Raw genomic sequence first — 16,946 nt, forward strand, 5'->3', positions numbered from 1 at the left:
GACTATTTAGATTTTTATGTAAAATTGTGATTATAAGAAAAGCCATGTGGTTTCTTAGCTTATGCATGGTCTGATTGCTCTGCCGAACTTTTTAGTAGATAGAAGAGGAGCAAATGTGTAATTATAAACCAGATATTGCTGAAGTAGTAGGTCCCTGAGTTACCATGTTAACAAATAAATGTTGTTCTTTGTGTGCGTAAAATGTACTTTTAGCTTTTATCACATATTAAAAATAATTAGGCAGTAGTTTGGTGTTTGCTGTTATTCTTCCACTTTCCACTGATATAAACTTTTTTTTTTCAGTGGCTGGTGAAACGTGCAATAGAAACAAGGGAAGAAATGGGAGACTATATCCGTTCTTACTCCATATCACAGTTTCAAAAAACTCATAGGCTGCCAGAGGTAAGATCAAGCCAGTTCTTTTTTTGTAATACTGTGTCAAATATTCGGGTGCAGTACCTGCTTCACAGCTCTGAAATCAGCACAGAAACAGCCAGCATACTGTGGAGAAGCTCATCTAGCTAGATGGGAATTGATATGCTGTTAATGCTCTGTAGCTTGGGTCTTGGTTTACAGTGCTCAAAATCAGGACTTGTCTCCCTATGTCCAAAACCCAACATTTGTTTTTGAAAACTGGATTCCTAAAAAACTTCATTCAAAAGCTGAACTTGGGGAAAGACAGGGGGACAGGATTGAGTATAAAGTAAATATTGTCTTGGCATTTGTCTTGGCAAAATATGATTGCCAGAGGAGTGAGAAGTGCAGTTTTATCCACAAGTGTAGTGGTAAGAGTACTTCTGCACTGCCTGAGACACCTTGATCACATGCCTTCTCCTCTTGACAATGGTCAGATGATATCCCCTTTGAATTTACATGCTTAGAACAGTGTTGTGATCTTCTTTTCTTCTAGTCTGCAGTAATGATACAAAGTTTCCTTGGTACAGGAGGAGAGCAGGAAAGAGCCTGGATTTGTGCCTATAGTGCACAGCCATCAGTTCTGTTAATGTGTCTCCCAAGGCATTTCCATATTCAAAACCCAGAATCCAAGTTTTGTTTCTAATTCAGAAACAGCATTAAAAGTAGATGTCCCTAGTACTGGGAAAAAACAGATGGATTTTATTAGCTTGGGGTGATTTGCATTTTATTTGGGGCTTTTTGATTGTTTTTAATGCCTAGAAACTAAAATAACGGTAGGGGAAACTTCTCTTTTCTCCATTAAACCCATCCCAACTTTATTTTTTCATAGCATAGTAATGATGGGAGGTCCTGGTAGTGGACTGGGGTTGCATTTGTGTCCGGTACTGTATAAGCAGAGAGGAGAGAGACTGCTGCTCTGGATACAGTTATAAAGACCTACCTACCTATCTGATGAGAGAAGCAATTACTTGTCTGTGTTACAGGAAATCACTAATGTTTTCACCCAATAATTGGGCACATCAATTGGAAACTACTTGACAACTTTGTTTGCTAAACTCATTACAATGGTTGAGATTCAATCCCCATTCCTGGTATTTTTAATCACCTCCATTAATGTCTTGCAGGATGATGAATTTATGCAAAGAAAAGAGAAGGCTATCAAAACTGTTACTGATATCTTTGTAAGTATGTTAGATCTATCATCAAGAAGCAAGTGGTTTTAGTAATGAAGTAGTGGTGGTTAATTCTGTTTAATGCAGCCAGTCCTGGGTGTTCTCAAGAGAAGGTCCCAATGAGGTTGTATGCATTCTTAGAACAGGTCTCAAATGCCAACATGCCAGATTGCACACCTAAAAGGTTTTCACTGTGTGAGCAGATAAACCATGGCAACTGCCTGCACAGAAGTGTGGAAGTCCCACAGTATCAAACAAAAGGCACAAGTTAACTTACAGGCTTGACAAAGTCACAGGCCAGCATTTGAGAAGGGTTGAGAACTGTGGGTATGCTTTGAATGGGACCCTCCCAAGGCTCTGTGAAACCCCAGTCACTGCTGTTTCAGGGAGCTCTAGCCAGATACTCTAAACTCTTCATCTGTGGATAGAGGTGTTAAGTGCCAGTATGATGAGCTGTATCATAGCTTTCCTAATGAACCAGGCAAATCACCTTACTATTTTGTCCTGTTTTGGAGGGACTTGTTTTTCTATATTAATGACCTGAGTGCTGTTGAACTTACATATGTGGTTCAGTTGCAGTATACATTTATAGACACACATTGCTGTGAAAGTCTCCAGGTGATGACCAAAGCAAATCCCCTGTTAATCTGTTTGAATAATTACTCTTGCTTTGAAAATTTCAATTGCAGTCTCTAACCATTGTTCCCAATGGCTTGGTTGGGTTTTTTAATTACTACCAGACTTAAAATGAGTCTTTTACTTCAGCCAGTAGTACTTTCCAGTGATGTTTTGCTTTTTACAAGTTAGCTCCCCTTGTAAATGGGTATTGCTGTTTTGTTTGTGCACCTGTATTGCCCTTTAAATAGAGAGAGGATGCAAACCCATGTAAGAAAGCAAATTCCAAATGTGAGTTGTATCAAGTAGCATGTGAAATTCATTGGGCTCCTGCTTATTTACAGTTTTCAGAATAACTGTTGTAATTTTGCAAGTGTGTCCATTTTCTGCCTGCATTGTCTTTAAATAGCAGTAAAGTATCTGTTCTCAAGTGGCTAAAACCAACATTGTCACTGAAGAGACAGAAAGAAGGTAATCACAGTGCTGTTACAAGACACCAGTACCTAGAATTTTTAGTGTCATTTTAAAAAAATACAGATGTTTAATTAACAGTGATGAAGGGATGCCTTTGATTGCTGAGGAACAGAGGTGGTTTTAAGGCTTGGTTTTTAAGTTCTAGTAATTCAGGGATTTAAGTTTATTCTGTTTCATTAATGCATTTATTTGGGAGAACTTGTCTGAAAAGAAAGAATGCATTCTACTTTCAGTGTGCAGTTACCTAGTAAATGTCAGATCCATTCAAGTGGTTTGTCCAAAGTCCCATGGTGCTTGGTTGGCTTTCACTTGCATATCTACCTTCATGTTTTCTGAAATATGCTTTATCAAGCTCAAGGAGAATGACATGGCAAAGCTGAAGCAGGTATATGTATTTCTTGATCAGGTGTTTCTTTGCTATTTGGAGGCCACTGGATTGGTTTGTACTTTCCCAGTACATTAGGGCTATTACTTTTAAATTCAGAGGTTGCAGTCCTGGAATCACATGCATATGTCTAGTTCTGCAGCAAAGGGTATAGTCCCATATTCAGGGTCCAAGAATGAAGCAGCTGATCGGAAGCAAGAAAAACAAGGTAGAGTCTTAAAAGTTTGATAGCATTTGCACCCTTCAGCTAGTCTGTCTAAATAGGTCTGAATAGCTCTCCTGCCTTTGAGCATGCTGGCTGTTCTCCCCAGTCTGGATCTATCTGCAGGGCTGATAAAAGTGTATTCTGTCTTCTCTGGATCACATGTTTCTAGGTTTTGAGTGCATCTTCGTGGTAGATGAAGTTTTGATGTTTGTTCAGTCACTGCTCAGGGTATCATTGGACAAACACCTCTCCTGTAAATGTGTGAGCTGTGTCAGGATATCTTCTACATGCAGCACCTGATCTTAATGGAGGATTACTTCATGAGATCTCTTAAGGCATCAAGGCATGAATGCAGTCAAGAAGAACGTGCAGAGTGAATTTTCAAGGGAGAAAGTGCACAAGCTTTCCTATCTACCCATAGGAACTGGAAGAAGGAGAAGGTGGCTATGGGATGAACTCTTTTGCAGGTCACCTTTAAGTCATGGTGCATTGGAATTGGAAGAGAAATCCACTTTCCTGGAAGACAACCAGGAAGTGTGAAAGATTAGTCTGTCTGAATTATCTATTATAACTCTAGTCTGAGGACCTACCCTTCTCCTCTCAAGGGGACAATACAATGAGATTTACTGAGATTTATGGTCACAATCAGGCCTAAAGGTTAGAAAAGGGAATATTAAATATCAGTAATGGCTATTGGAATAAGAACTACTGCTTCTGAAAGGTGACTGTCTAGTGAACTGAGATTACCTTGCAGTGGTTTTGTTCAATTACTCAATTATCTGATGCCAAGACTAATGTTTATGGTATGATGCCTACACTTTATAGCACAGGTATAATATAGAATGCCATCATAAAATCTATAATTTTGTGACTTAAATTGTTTTTCTGTTCATATGAAAGTACGTTTTGTGGGAAGTTTTTGATCATAAAATCTTTTTGATCTGACAGTCAAATATATAGCAAGATTTAATATCTGGAAACAAAGATGACAGAAATTGAGATTAGAAATGAAGTAAAAATAGCAAAGGGTAACTGACAAATCCAGGAGAAACTTGCCAAGGAATATTGTCTAGTTTCACTTGTTGGAAGTTTCTACCTTGGCTTTATATGTCTATGAAAAAGATTGAAAGGTATTTTGGCAATGTTATGGTGCAGGAATTGCTTGTTGAAAATAATAGTTTGTGTTGTACAAAAAGTCAGACCAAGCAAAAAATATTTTTCCTCCTTAATTTTCTTTTAAAGTCTTTGCAACTTCTTGCATTGAATCTTTTGTTCCTTGTGAATAGGATTTTTTTGAAGTCAAAAGTGTATGTGGAAAGCCCAAACTTTGGTTTCAATTTTTGTTTTTGTAATGTATTTGTTCTAAGCATTCTGAGCCTGGCCTTCAAAGGTTTTAAAATGATGCATGTAGAACAGACTAGAAGAGAGGGGTGTGTTCCTCTTTGATGGCTGCTTATTTATTTCATTCCAGAAAAAAAAGAGAGGAGAAAATGTCATCTAATTGATTGAGGGGGACATTTTTTCAAAAAATACCAACTGGAATGAAAAGAAAGTATCTTTGAGGTCAGAGGCTCTTGCATATTTTTTTGTCCAGCTAGCAGGATAGCACTAAATACTAGACTTCCATTAACTTCAAAATCTTTATTCCAGCAACTGAAATGTTGCATTACATGCTCACTGCCCTGCAGATTGCTTTCACCAAACAAACAGCAAAAATAATTCCAGTCTAAGTAATGTTGTCTTGCTTCCAATTTCTGATCTAAGGAAAGCAGAGGATCTCATGATTATTTTTTGTTTGGGTTTTGGTTTTGTTCGTGTTTGAGGTAGGATAATTTTTCAAATGCTGTCACATAGACTTTTATAGTGGCATAGTTGATCTGTGTGGAAGGAGGAAGGTACTTTAATATAGGCCCTATTATAATGCTGCAACACTTCTCTCTGTGTTAGCAGTCAGGATAGGGGCTCTGTCCTTTTGTTTCCATTTTGTTTTTAAAATGGGTGTAGCTCTATCAGCACAAAATAGTACTTGTGAGTCCATGTTTTATTTGATAGGCTGCTGTCCAGCTGTAGGATCACATTAGGATAGCATGAGATAATGATTTTAGTACCAAACTTCTTAAGATATTTTTGTTCCTCAAATGGCAATAAAATTTGCTTTAATTCCATTGTAACCTGTGATCATTAAGTAGATAACAATTACATCTAATAACCTAATAAGAGACTAAAAATAGAATTTGCTTGCAACAGAGGTAGCATTTCTAGACACTGGCATTATCAGCTAAATCCTAGGGCTTTTTTTTTAATAGACATTGTGTTATTTTTGAATCTTCTTTCAAACATGTTGGAGAAGATAGCTGAAGAAATTATGTTTGTTGTTAGATATCCATTTATAACTTTTTTAAAACCTGAAAAGACAGGTCCTATAGCAAATTGCTTAGAAGTAAATTCAGTAAGATTTTATTGTGTAATTCCAAAAGGAGAAGGTGAAGGATGTTCATTTGTTTAAGTATATAGAGTTGGAAAGCAAACAGTGGTATGTATCACTATAGAAAACAATTCATCATTATTTGAGAATGGCCTTTTACAAGCTCTGAATTCATTCACTGTCTTACAGGAGATTTACAAACCCCAGAGAAAATATAAACGTCAGAAGGGAGCTGAAGAGCTGCTGGATGAGGAGTCAAAGGTTCATGCTACACTCCTGGAATATGGCAGGTGAAGGGCTTCATTTAATTGTGTGTTTTGTATTGTGTGTATTTAGGAGCATTCCATATAAAGTTTGGATTGCAGTTTTTTTTTCTACTACTTGAGGATCAAACTGTTTCAGATCCATTCCTGTTTGGTTTCAGATTTTGTTTACCCTCTAAATTCTCTGGGGACTGGGTAGTCCTCATATGTGTGAGCAAGAGTTTTGTACAAGGAGAACCCAATTTCTGACTTTATGCTGCTAGTAGGGTATGTTTATTTGACAAACTTCTTCCTTGCTGCATAAAAATGGCTTAAACTCATGATGCTTCTCAGCAGTGTTGGTCAATCAATATTGCCTCTTTGCAAGCAATCCCCAGAAAATGGGAGGGAAAAAGGAGCTGAAGTTGTTACTGCTTCTTTTTGGAGTTCCAATGCGACTGCTACATCGAGAGGCTGAATCACAGTTTAGTGCTTTGTCTTCTTAATTTCTGCAAACTTCCACACAGAGATGAAGTTACCAAGGTTTGCACTTACCCATTACCTTTGGAAGTCCTCCTGGTTTACTGAGAGCTCTCCAAATATAAATGTCCTGTTACTCAGCAGAACTCCTCTGGCATTGCCTAAAGTTCATATACAAAGGGTTAACTGTAGAACTTTTCCCTTTCTTCCCCCACCAGTGAAGTTCAGTGCAGTTATCTGAAGTATAGCAAGCTGATTTAAAAGCCTAAGATGACTGGCTGCTCTAATGAGCTTAATCTACTCACAACACAGAGAGCTACAAGGAAATACATAAATTTATCTAGAAGAGGCATTCTGTGTTAAATCTTATAACACAACAGTCACAAATTCTGTGGTCTTGAATGAGTCTTAATGTTTTTCTAATGCTAGTAAGGAGTTAGTCTTGATTTACCTTGTCCAATTCCTCTTCTTCCAATGAAAATTCAATTTGTAAGTTGGTGACAGTGTCAGGGATTATTCTGCTTGGCATGTGAATTTCCTCCATGACTCTTCAGTGGAAGACATGCATGCTGAAATTTAAAAATTTAGATCAGGTCATTGATACCTCATCAGTGCTCACAACGGGAGTCTAAAGAGCTGCTACAGAAAAATGAAGTCCAGGTACACTCCTGTCTGCAGTTTCATTTACTGTGTCAGTGTAGTTACTACATTTTGATGCCAATAGGCATCTTTTAATAAACAGAGTATAAAATCATTTATGCTGTTTAAGGGCATTTTTGTGTATGATTTTTCCAGAGTGAGTTTTTTTTTCTTTTTTAAAAAAAAAAATCAAAACTTGAAATCACTATACAGCTTGAAAACTGAAATTATTTTTATTTTTTGGTAGATTCAAGAATAGAGTTGAATGTTTTTAGAATTCAAACAGTTAAAGAGAACCTTTCATTCTTTTACTGCATGTAGATGTCAGTCATTGAAAACAGTGAGTGAAGGACTTTTTTTTTCCCCCCCCTTTTATATGCCCCCTGGTTATCATGCAAACGACTCCTTTCAGAGCACACTAGTCATAGAAGTTAATAGTCCAGCAAATAGCATAGGGTCTGGCAGTGTTGTGATGCTAAATGCCCAGTTTTATTCAGGTACAGCCAGAGATAGTCCCATGTTCTAAATTAGTTTTTGATCTTGTGGGCTCCAGTTTAGAGATTATCACATATGAGCTTCAATGTGGTAGGCCAGAGTCTGGCTTGAGAGTGCAGTGATCCTGGTGAACAAGATCTTTCCACAGTTCATAGTTTGCTGAAAACTGACTGATAATAAGCAAATATGTGGCACTGAAAGGCCTTAGCTAAAACAAAGTACAAAGTCAGTTCCTCTAATGGATGTCTGCCAGGCTTAACATTTCATATCTGGGTTCTTTGTTGATGTAACTGATGGTTGATGGTGCAGTTTGTTACTTGGATGCAGTTATCTCCATGAACATCGGTTCCTCCAAAAAGCAAGAATAGACAAACAACAGTGGCAATAGCACTTACCAATGCTGCTGTAGTAACACAACTTCATGCACATTCTATGGAAGAGTAGTGCTCTGCCATGTCCTGTGCACTGCTAAGGTTTAAAATGCAGAGAGAACTTAATGCTGGGGGACTCCTGAAAACTTGGAGTCATGCTGTAATAAAATAGGACTGAATTTACTCATTAAGTATGAGTGGTGTATAAATGGAGAGCTGCTGACAGCTGATACTGCTACTGAGGATCACTTAACTTTTAGCTGTAAAAGGCTTATAAATAGTCCTGCTTCTGCAGTAGTTAAGGAATTAAGAAGTTGTAGCTAAGGTAGTCAATTGTGAACAGAAGTGATGTTGCTTGACCATCTGTGTATACATGCTGGGTTTAGTGCTTTGTAATACTGAAGATGATTCCTTGCTCATATATAAAATTTGTTTCTACCTTTTTTTATTTAAGATAATATTTACAAAATAATTACTTAATTCACAAGTCAGTTTTTCCTCTTCCTCAAAAAAAAAAGTTAAAAAGTGTATTTAAAATTATGAACCCCATGCTTCAGAAAGCAGTGGCAAATTCAGCAAAGCACACAAGCATGAATGGTTTTGTGGGAATAGAGATTGCACTGACAATTTCCTGGGGCCTTTCCAGAATTCAGTAGTATGTAGCTAATAGCTCAGGAATAACTTCCAAATGGAAAGAGAGTATTGCTTTTTCCTTTCCTGAGCTTTACATGATGGTATTTTATCAACAGTCTAGATTTGGAAGTCATATTTAAAGGAGTAAAAAATTAGTCTGTAAATATGCTTCAGTATCTGCTTATTTAGTTTTTGAAGCACTCCAAAACTAACCTGAATCTGGCTGGTGGTTTTGTTAAACAATTGACTTTTTTTTGTGCGTTTCTTATGTTGAAAACTGATAAAAACAACGTGTTTCTGAAAGTTGTAAACAACAACATGTTTCTTTCATGTTACTGTTGTTCTTTTAGGAGATATGGATTTAGCAGACAAGCAGGAAAAACAGAACAGGTAAAAAAATATAGTAATTTAAAATACTCAAATTATGGGAAGAATTGCATTGGTTTTGTTGAACTGTTGGTTACTGTAAGATCTTAAAGGAATACAGCAGAACAATCAGCCATAGCTTCTGTTATTACCATCTCTTAAAAATGGCTAACTTGAACTAAAACTTGCATGCCATGCAAGATACAATTGCTTGCTGTTTCCTTTTCTAAAACATTTCCTTCATCTATACTCAAAGATCTCATTTTGCAAATGTTTTTTGCATGGAAGAAAGGGAGTTTAGGTGTTTGGTTTATTTTTTTCTGTGAGATAATGACATACCCTGTCTGTTTCATGAGTATGTTTTAAGTAAGTGTTCCATGATGTGATCATTAAAAAGCTTTTCCTTTTCTTTTTAAAGAACCGTTCAGCTTGCTAAGAAATTTTGTAGGCATTTATTACATGATAAGTTATTTAACATGATAGAGAAACATGATACCATGCCAGAAGTAAATCATAATTCCTTTTGAAAAACAGCATCCTTGCCGTGCTTTTGATGATTATGGAGTCATAAAATGTCCTTGTTGGAGTATTTGGAGTTTTATTATTTCAGCGCAGATATCACTTTAGCTATAAGTTCTCATTACAGACAGATGTAATGAAGAAATGCCTTTAGCATGTCATGGACCTAGAAATACACTGAGTATATTAAGGTTGCCTTTTATTATCTCAATAGTCTACATACAAATTTAGCATTTGAATTTTATAAATGGATATGTTTCCTAATGTAGGCATACCTCTGTTTCCCTCAAAGTAACTGCCAGACTGCAGTCATATTGATAGAATTCATCTTCTTCCTTCAGAAATATTACTGACTTTGGAACATTGTATATTAGATGGTCATCATGTTTGTTGTGTGAATTGGGCCTCTAATGAGGCAGAAGTGGAAGATGAAATTGTTGGGTTAGTGGTGCAATAGAGTGACCTAGAAATTGAATCTGTTACCAGTTCTCATTCGTTTAGTGGTAAGAATTCTTCTGACTGAATTAGGCAATTTGACACTTTTTTTAATGTTGTAGGTAGGTTATATCAATATTAAGTTATAAAAAAATTATTTATGTAAAAAAATTCTAAATTGCATTCTCTTATATAGCAGACATTGTATTCTGGGGTAGGGAGTAGTCTTGTGAGGCTGGTAGTTCTCAGAAGGCTGTAGCATAAGGGATTCTTGCCCCAGATGTGTCCATGGCAAGCCAGAGACACTGTCCTGACACTTGGAATACTTGGAAATGAGGGTTACATTTCAGTTGGCATGGAGCATGAGGATGTTCCAGTAGCTTAAATGTATTTGTAAAAACAGAACAGCTCTCTTCCAATTTTCTTCTTTATGTCTTTTCTTAATACTTTAGAATACTGGAACTAGATATAATATATTCTTGATTTTTCTTTAAAAGGCTGAAGATAAAAAAGTTGTGCTGCCTGCAGGGCTAGCAGCAGGAGGAAAAGCTGAGCCTTGTGATGAAGACGACCTGCAGGCTGCTGAAGAGGTGTGCCCCATACACAGTAGGCATGGGTGTCACAGCTTGTGGGGAGAGCAGCAGTCATCCCTGCCCAGTCCTCCTCTGCAAGAAGGAGAATTCCCATCCTTAGCTGACGTGAGAGTTGCTTCCCACAGGAGAATAGGAAACTTGAAATTAATGCACAAAATTAAGTGTTTGTTGGAGTTTAATACCAAAAAGTCCAACTTTGTATCCGAGCATTTTTAAAAGGTTGGTTTTCGGTTGGCAGTGGGAGCTGAATACTGAGTGAACCTGTACTGTCAAAAGGAATTTTCCTTAGATTTGGTAACTTCAGCCACCTCTTTAACTTTTATAGACTTACTGTCTCATTATATGCACTAAAATACACGTTGAATAATATTAATTGTATGCGTGTGTCCCTGTCACTAGGCAGAAGTAAGTTAAATAATGAAGGATGAATTGTTTTGTGTAATTCCTCACATTTTGCCCTAGCTTCGCATTAAAACTCTGATGACGGGGATGGCTGCAATGGCAACAGAAGAGGTAAGCAGCATTTAAAACTGATACAGCTTTGTTTAAATCCTGGTTGTTTATGGCAAATATTCCTAATATGGGGTTAATGGTGAGTCTGGAGTCTTGGAATGACGGCATTTAAATTTTCCTGAGGAGAGTGTGAGAGAAGATGGTTGAATTAGGAGAACAGTAAGTCCTAAGGACTTAATAATTTGCCTTGAAATTATAGAGGCTATTATAAATAGGAGAGTTTTGGGGGAGAGACATCACAGTGCAGCTACCAAGGATGTAATATGATCTTACTTTATTCATCTTGTGAAGGTAGCCAGGGCAGTAATTATTTTACTGGGGAGAGTGGAGGAAAATTTTATGTGTTTCAAGGTGTTTTTCAAGGTACTGATAAATAGTTATAAACAACACCATTGTTCTAAGATACTGAAAATACTGTATAAGTATCTTTTTTTCTTAATGAGTTGTTGTTAATGATGTAATGGAACTTGCAGGCTGTTGTAATATTGAAAATTCTTACATTGCAATTTCTGGGTGAGAGGGCAGGGGGAAGAAATTCAGTTGTTAAACATTGTTTATGCTGAAGTCACAGAATAAAAGGTAGTAATTAGTCTAGTTTCAAAGTTGATTGGCATGCTTTCTATGGAAGTCCACTGTAGAATTTGGTTCTACTTGCAGATTGTTTTTGTACATGCTTCCAATTTGAAAGGTGCGTTCTTTCAGACATCTGCGTTGTGATAGTTTGGCTGAAAAAGTGGTCTAATAGTGAGGTTTATTACAGTGCATGCAGAATGCAGTATACAGAATACAATTAGAAGTAAGTTTTTGAAAATCTAATTCAAACCTGCTGAAAGGTTGTGAGAAATTTCCATCAGCAAACTTTTTGTGGGAGTGGAAAGTTTCTTGGTTGCTTTTTATGATAAGGTTTTGTACACTGCTATTAAAATGAGAGCTTCTCCAAAAGTAAAAAGCACAGGCAGTTACAGAACTGTTTTTCTTTGTTTGTTTGTTTGTTTTTTACACAATTGCAGGGCAAATTGACAGCAAGTACAGTTGGCCAGATTGTTGGACTCCAGTCAGATGAGATCAAGCAAGTAGTGTCAGAATATGCTGAAAAGGTAAGTGTGTTACTTGATTGTTTTACCAAGTCATGTTTGATAGCTTGTTAATTTAGGCCTTAAGCTTCCAACTTCATTACCATGATTCTCTTGAAACAACACTTTCATATATGCTGTGGATAGCAGCACAGTCAGGATTCAGGAAAGTATTTTAATGAGGTTTAAATATGCACAAGCTTTTGGTGTGATAGTACCTAAACTGCATTCATGTGTAGTTTGCGTTTAGGCACCTGCTTAAATGTTTTCATGAATGAAGAAAGGCCTGAGTTGACAGCTGTTCAAACCTGAGGCCTAAACTCTTAATGCTGTCTAAAATGTTCCATGCTAAGCACAGAAGTACAGTTCTGTGGGTGTGCTCAGAGGAAAATATAGGCCTCCTCCACTCAGATTTTCACATGCTGGGATCTTACTTGCACTGGGCTCAGTGCATGCCCTGGATCCTCTAGTTCTGAATCTAGTGTCATCAAACCCAAACCTTTGTTGCCTTTAGAAATCAAGGCAATGAAATGTGCTCCATTTATTGTGTTCAACTGTGACTGTTTGCACAGTAATGTGAAAAGAAAATCTGGTTCTTCAAGCAATTAATACATACAATACATCACTGCCAAATATGAGTTATAGGTCGCTCTTATTTGTCCAATAGTCTTCTCGTATTTCTTCCTTTGTGTTGACACATGAGGTATGGAGCTTTCCCATTTGGGAGATAAATCCTGTAACTCAACAGAGTCTATAGCAAATTCTTGGCCTTTTCTTTATAATAAAGAATTGCAAGAACAGAAGCCTAAGGGTCATATTTCAATGTTACATTTCTTCTGTTCTGAGAGAAGGCAGCAGAACCTTGACTATTATAGTAGAACAATGATTAATACTCTGGAAAGTAAGAACTGATTCAAGTCAAACCAAAATATATCGCTTTTCAAATCTGTTGGATGTGGCCAAAAAACCAAAAAGTTACTGTGTGCACCAGGAAAAGGGAATTAAAAATGTTATCAAACAGTTTATTGAAGCATCAGCCATGTTTGGATACAGTTTCAATAGTTTTAACCTCATGTAACTATACATAGCCTGAAGAACACAGCAGTGCTCCAGAGGCCCAGGAATGATAGCTGCCAAACAAAATTTTAGATCTGGTGTTGCCACGTGGCAGGAGCTTTCTTACAAGATGGTGTTTTTGCAGAAGATCAGTGCATACAGTTTCCTGCATTTGCCCCCCTGTCTGCTTCTGTGTTCACTTGCTGAGTAAGCTGGAAGATTCCAGTGGTGTTCCTCACTTTCTAAAAATCCTGACAGAAAATTATTAACGTGGCTTTTATCTGTCTGTTCATCACCAGCTTTCTAAGGCAAATTATTCAAAGTAGCTTTGATGTTACTGTCTTAGAAGGATTCTTCCCCTGAGAATTTACAAGTATAGTCATACATAACAAGTGGGTTTGCTAGGAGTAGAAAGGAGGAAAAGCTTGTTCCATGGTAAAAAGAGAGTATGACTGAAACTAAAGAAAAAAAGCTAGTCTTAAAACCTATCTATCCCCTATCAAAAAAGCCTGAGGGAGAATCCTCTTCAGTAGTTTCAAATGCTGTTTGCAAGATGCTTTTATCTGGAGAAGCTGACTGAAAATATTTTTGGACTTCTAAAATCCCATGTCAGAGATTACTATGCAGTTGAAGTAGCATCCAATAAGCACTTCAACCATTTAGTGTGATTAGGGGCTGTCATTCAAAGAAGATACTAAATTGGATATTTTTACTTTTCTCTTGTTTGGGGAAACACTCAAAGATTAAGTGACATACAGTGATTCCTATCCTTGGGAAAGTGTCAAGTTAAAATGATGACAAATTACATTGAAATGACTGCAAAAGATCTATATGAAATTTGACTGAAAACAGATTTGAACTGTTATGGGGCTGGAGACTGGGGTGGGAGCTATGTTTGTTTTTCCACAGTGGGCTTCAGAGTGGACCTCAAATTGAGGCATCTTTGATGGACATAGTCACAGATCTAAACATCTGAAGTCTATTTGCTAGTAGATGGCTGAACACAAAGAGATAAACTAAATTAATTATTGCTGCAAAGTTTGTATTTCTGTACAGAGACTTTTTAAAGAATGAAGTTCTGCAGAGTAATGATTGATTTTTCTTTCTTTAACTGTTGGAAACTTTATAGCACTAATATGTGTGAGAGAATCTCATTACAAAGAGTAACATTAATTGCATACGTTTGCTTCCTCCGTGACATTTAAAACTTATATGTAAGCAGTGGGAGGCAGCCTTTTAAAGTCTAGAATTAGCCATTTATTTTGGCTACCAGATTTTGAGCTGCCATAGATTAGTGATCCTCAGGCACTATTAATATGGTGGTTTAACTTAACAAATGCTGTCATGGAAAATGAGGCTACCAACTCTTCTTTAAACTACTTCAGTTAACTGAATCCTTGAGGGCAGTTGCAGGGAATGGAGAAGAATGCAGAAGTGAGTCCCCACCTTCAGTGCTGGGGATAATACATGTTAACAGGGAAGTTGCAGGATGTATCCACGTGTCCCTTTTTGTCCCATGTAATTGAAGTTCTTGTTTTGAGACGGAGTGGCAGATTGATAACCTTAAACAAAGACACTAGTGCTCAGATACAGCTTTCTTAAACTATGTTCAAAAGGCAACTGCTTTTTCAGCCTAGTCTTCCTAGACCCATTAACAATAGTGTCAAAGCAAAGTAGCTTCTGTAATTTGTGCTTTCTTCCTTCTCTGCTGAAAGATTATTTTTTTTTCTCTATAAATTGGAACCCTATTCTTCACTAACTTTAAAGCTGTAGTGTTGCTGCAGAGCCGATCCTCAGCTCACTGTGACTGCCTGAGGTTTAACCCTGGCTTTTTCACTGTAGACCAGAAAGATTTTTCTGCAGAAACTTTTGTTATAGTGCTGGTTATTTCCCATTATTAAAAAGCAAGCTTTTACAGTCTGCTTCTTGAGACATGACCACTTCTTTGTGCCAAAGCTACGTTGTACAGATTTAAAGTATTTTTGCAAGATCAGTCTTGGACCAGTTTAGCTCATGTTTCTTTCTCTTGCATTTCCGGTTTTCTTGATTTACATGTTATGCATATTCAGTTGGCTAATCATATAGTGAGAAGGTTGTAGGTCTTACAATGCATGATGTGATGAGGGAATGTGAGTTGGCGAAGTGAGATGAGAGGCAAGTAAATCTAAGTGTGTATTTGAACAGTTCAGTGTTACAGGTGTTGCTCAGAGGCATTTTCCTCTTTCTAACAAATGCAAAGTACATGAATTATTGGGTTAAGATGTCAGAATTGGTCTTTTCTTGCCTGATGTAAAAGTACAAAAAATCGTTAAACTGCTCTTCAATATGAGTAACATAGAAAATGGAGAAGAGCAAGACAGGTTTTGCTGCTTATTTTCATTTTAAATGAAGCTGTTAATGAATTTAACATTCATTAATGTTGACATCATGTTAACATTAATCTGCCTAGAATGCATCCCAGAAGCAAATATGAGTGAGGAATATTTCATACTTCTTGTAGCATTTTTGCTGATCATACATTGTAGTGGTTGTCAACATTTGGTAATTGTTCAGAAAGCACTTAATATTGAAGTCTTTGACAGACTCTGCAAATTAGCACCTGAGGTACCTGAAAATGAATTCTTTTTCTGATGAAATATTGGAAAATGGATTAACTGGGAAAAAGAAGCCTTGAGTGTATGCAGCAGATTACCAGAACAGATGGATACAAGTACTACAGTGAGGGCTTTCAAAAGGCACAAATACCATCTAGGCAAATAATCACTTAGACACCTAGCTCTCAGTGATTTTTTTTTTTTAATCTTTCGTCTACTGCACATATACAGTTTCTATTATACATGTTTTTCCTGGTAAAGAATGTTTCTGGCAGCTTTCCTTTCACAATTCAGGGGGAAAAGGAGACAGGACCCAGGTTGCTGTCTTCATTCTGAAGTTACGAGCTGCTTTCTCGGCAGTACATGCTGGATTGAGTAGTTTTCAAAGGCTGGTGTCCACAGTGTATACACACATGCTTAGAGTGGGAGATGTATCTACCACACTGAGTATGTCATTGTCATTCAGCATAAAGATGCATCCAAGTCAGTATTTCAGAATCTAGGTACACAACTGTTCAATGCTTTTGGAAGTTCTGGATCTACTTATTCAGGTATGGAGCATCTGTGATTCAACAAGTTGAATAAAATTACCACTGGCTGAGGTAATTTTTAGCATGTTTGTATTTATTCCATTTAAGAACCCTACCAGGTTTAACTACTACACTGATGCAAAAAAAAGTTTCCTTCTTCTAGTATACACTAGTGTTTTCCATCCATTCCAGAGCACTTGACTTTATTTTTAGCTTCCTTGTCCTGTCACCTTTGGGATGTAATTCACTTGTTCAGCTGCTTCCTTACCTTGACGCTAGATAAGTCAGTAAGTTGTTCTTTCTGTTGTATAGTGGGACACAGTTCTTGATGATAAGGAGTATCACACGTGTCTCCCCCTCTGGCATTGCCGGACCTACTGAAGAAGGAAAAAGTAATGGTGTGAAGTCCAACAGGCTGTTCTTGTTTAATTTAGCAATCTGAGCTGTCTGCTGAGGAGCGACCAGAAAGGCTTGGAGCTGCCCAACAACACAGAAGGAAGGTGGCATCTCTGAATAAGCAGATCTTGCAAAAAACCAAACTCCTGGAAGAGGTAAGTATTGTGTATATAATAAAGAAGAAAGCATTGATAAATGTGGTTGATCACACAATTTTTGCCATCCAGAAAAGATTTGCAAGCTCACTTCTATACCAGCAATTTGTCATGCTGGACGTTCATTTCAGCATCTCTGATTGTCTTGCTTGCACATTTGTTA

At 37.2% G+C, this 16,946-nt stretch overlaps 1 protein-coding gene across 1 annotated transcript in view; it reads left to right on the forward strand.

The window, feature by feature from the left end:
- CCDC93 (coiled-coil domain containing 93) overlaps positions 1-16,946 on the forward strand; it is a gene marked incomplete at its 5' end in the record, with an annotated part of 48,187 nt that overhangs the window by 8,352 nt on the left and 22,889 nt on the right. The window contains 8 exons of the mRNA XM_008946186.1: positions 304-402; positions 1,542-1,598; positions 5,883-5,983; positions 8,904-8,943; positions 10,371-10,463; positions 10,929-10,979; positions 11,990-12,076; positions 16,667-16,783. Coding sequence (XP_008944434.1) covers positions 304-402; positions 1,542-1,598; positions 5,883-5,983; positions 8,904-8,943; positions 10,371-10,463; positions 10,929-10,979; positions 11,990-12,076; positions 16,667-16,783 — 645 coding nt within the window. The remainder of the gene's footprint in view (positions 1-303; positions 403-1,541; positions 1,599-5,882; positions 5,984-8,903; positions 8,944-10,370; positions 10,464-10,928; positions 10,980-11,989; positions 12,077-16,666; positions 16,784-16,946) is intronic.

This window comes from Merops nubicus, unplaced genomic scaffold (genome assembly GCF_000691845.1).
Source record: "Merops nubicus isolate BGI_N331 unplaced genomic scaffold, ASM69184v1 scaffold36368, whole genome shotgun sequence".
Taxonomy (NCBI): Eukaryota; Metazoa; Chordata; class Aves; order Coraciiformes; family Meropidae; genus Merops; species Merops nubicus.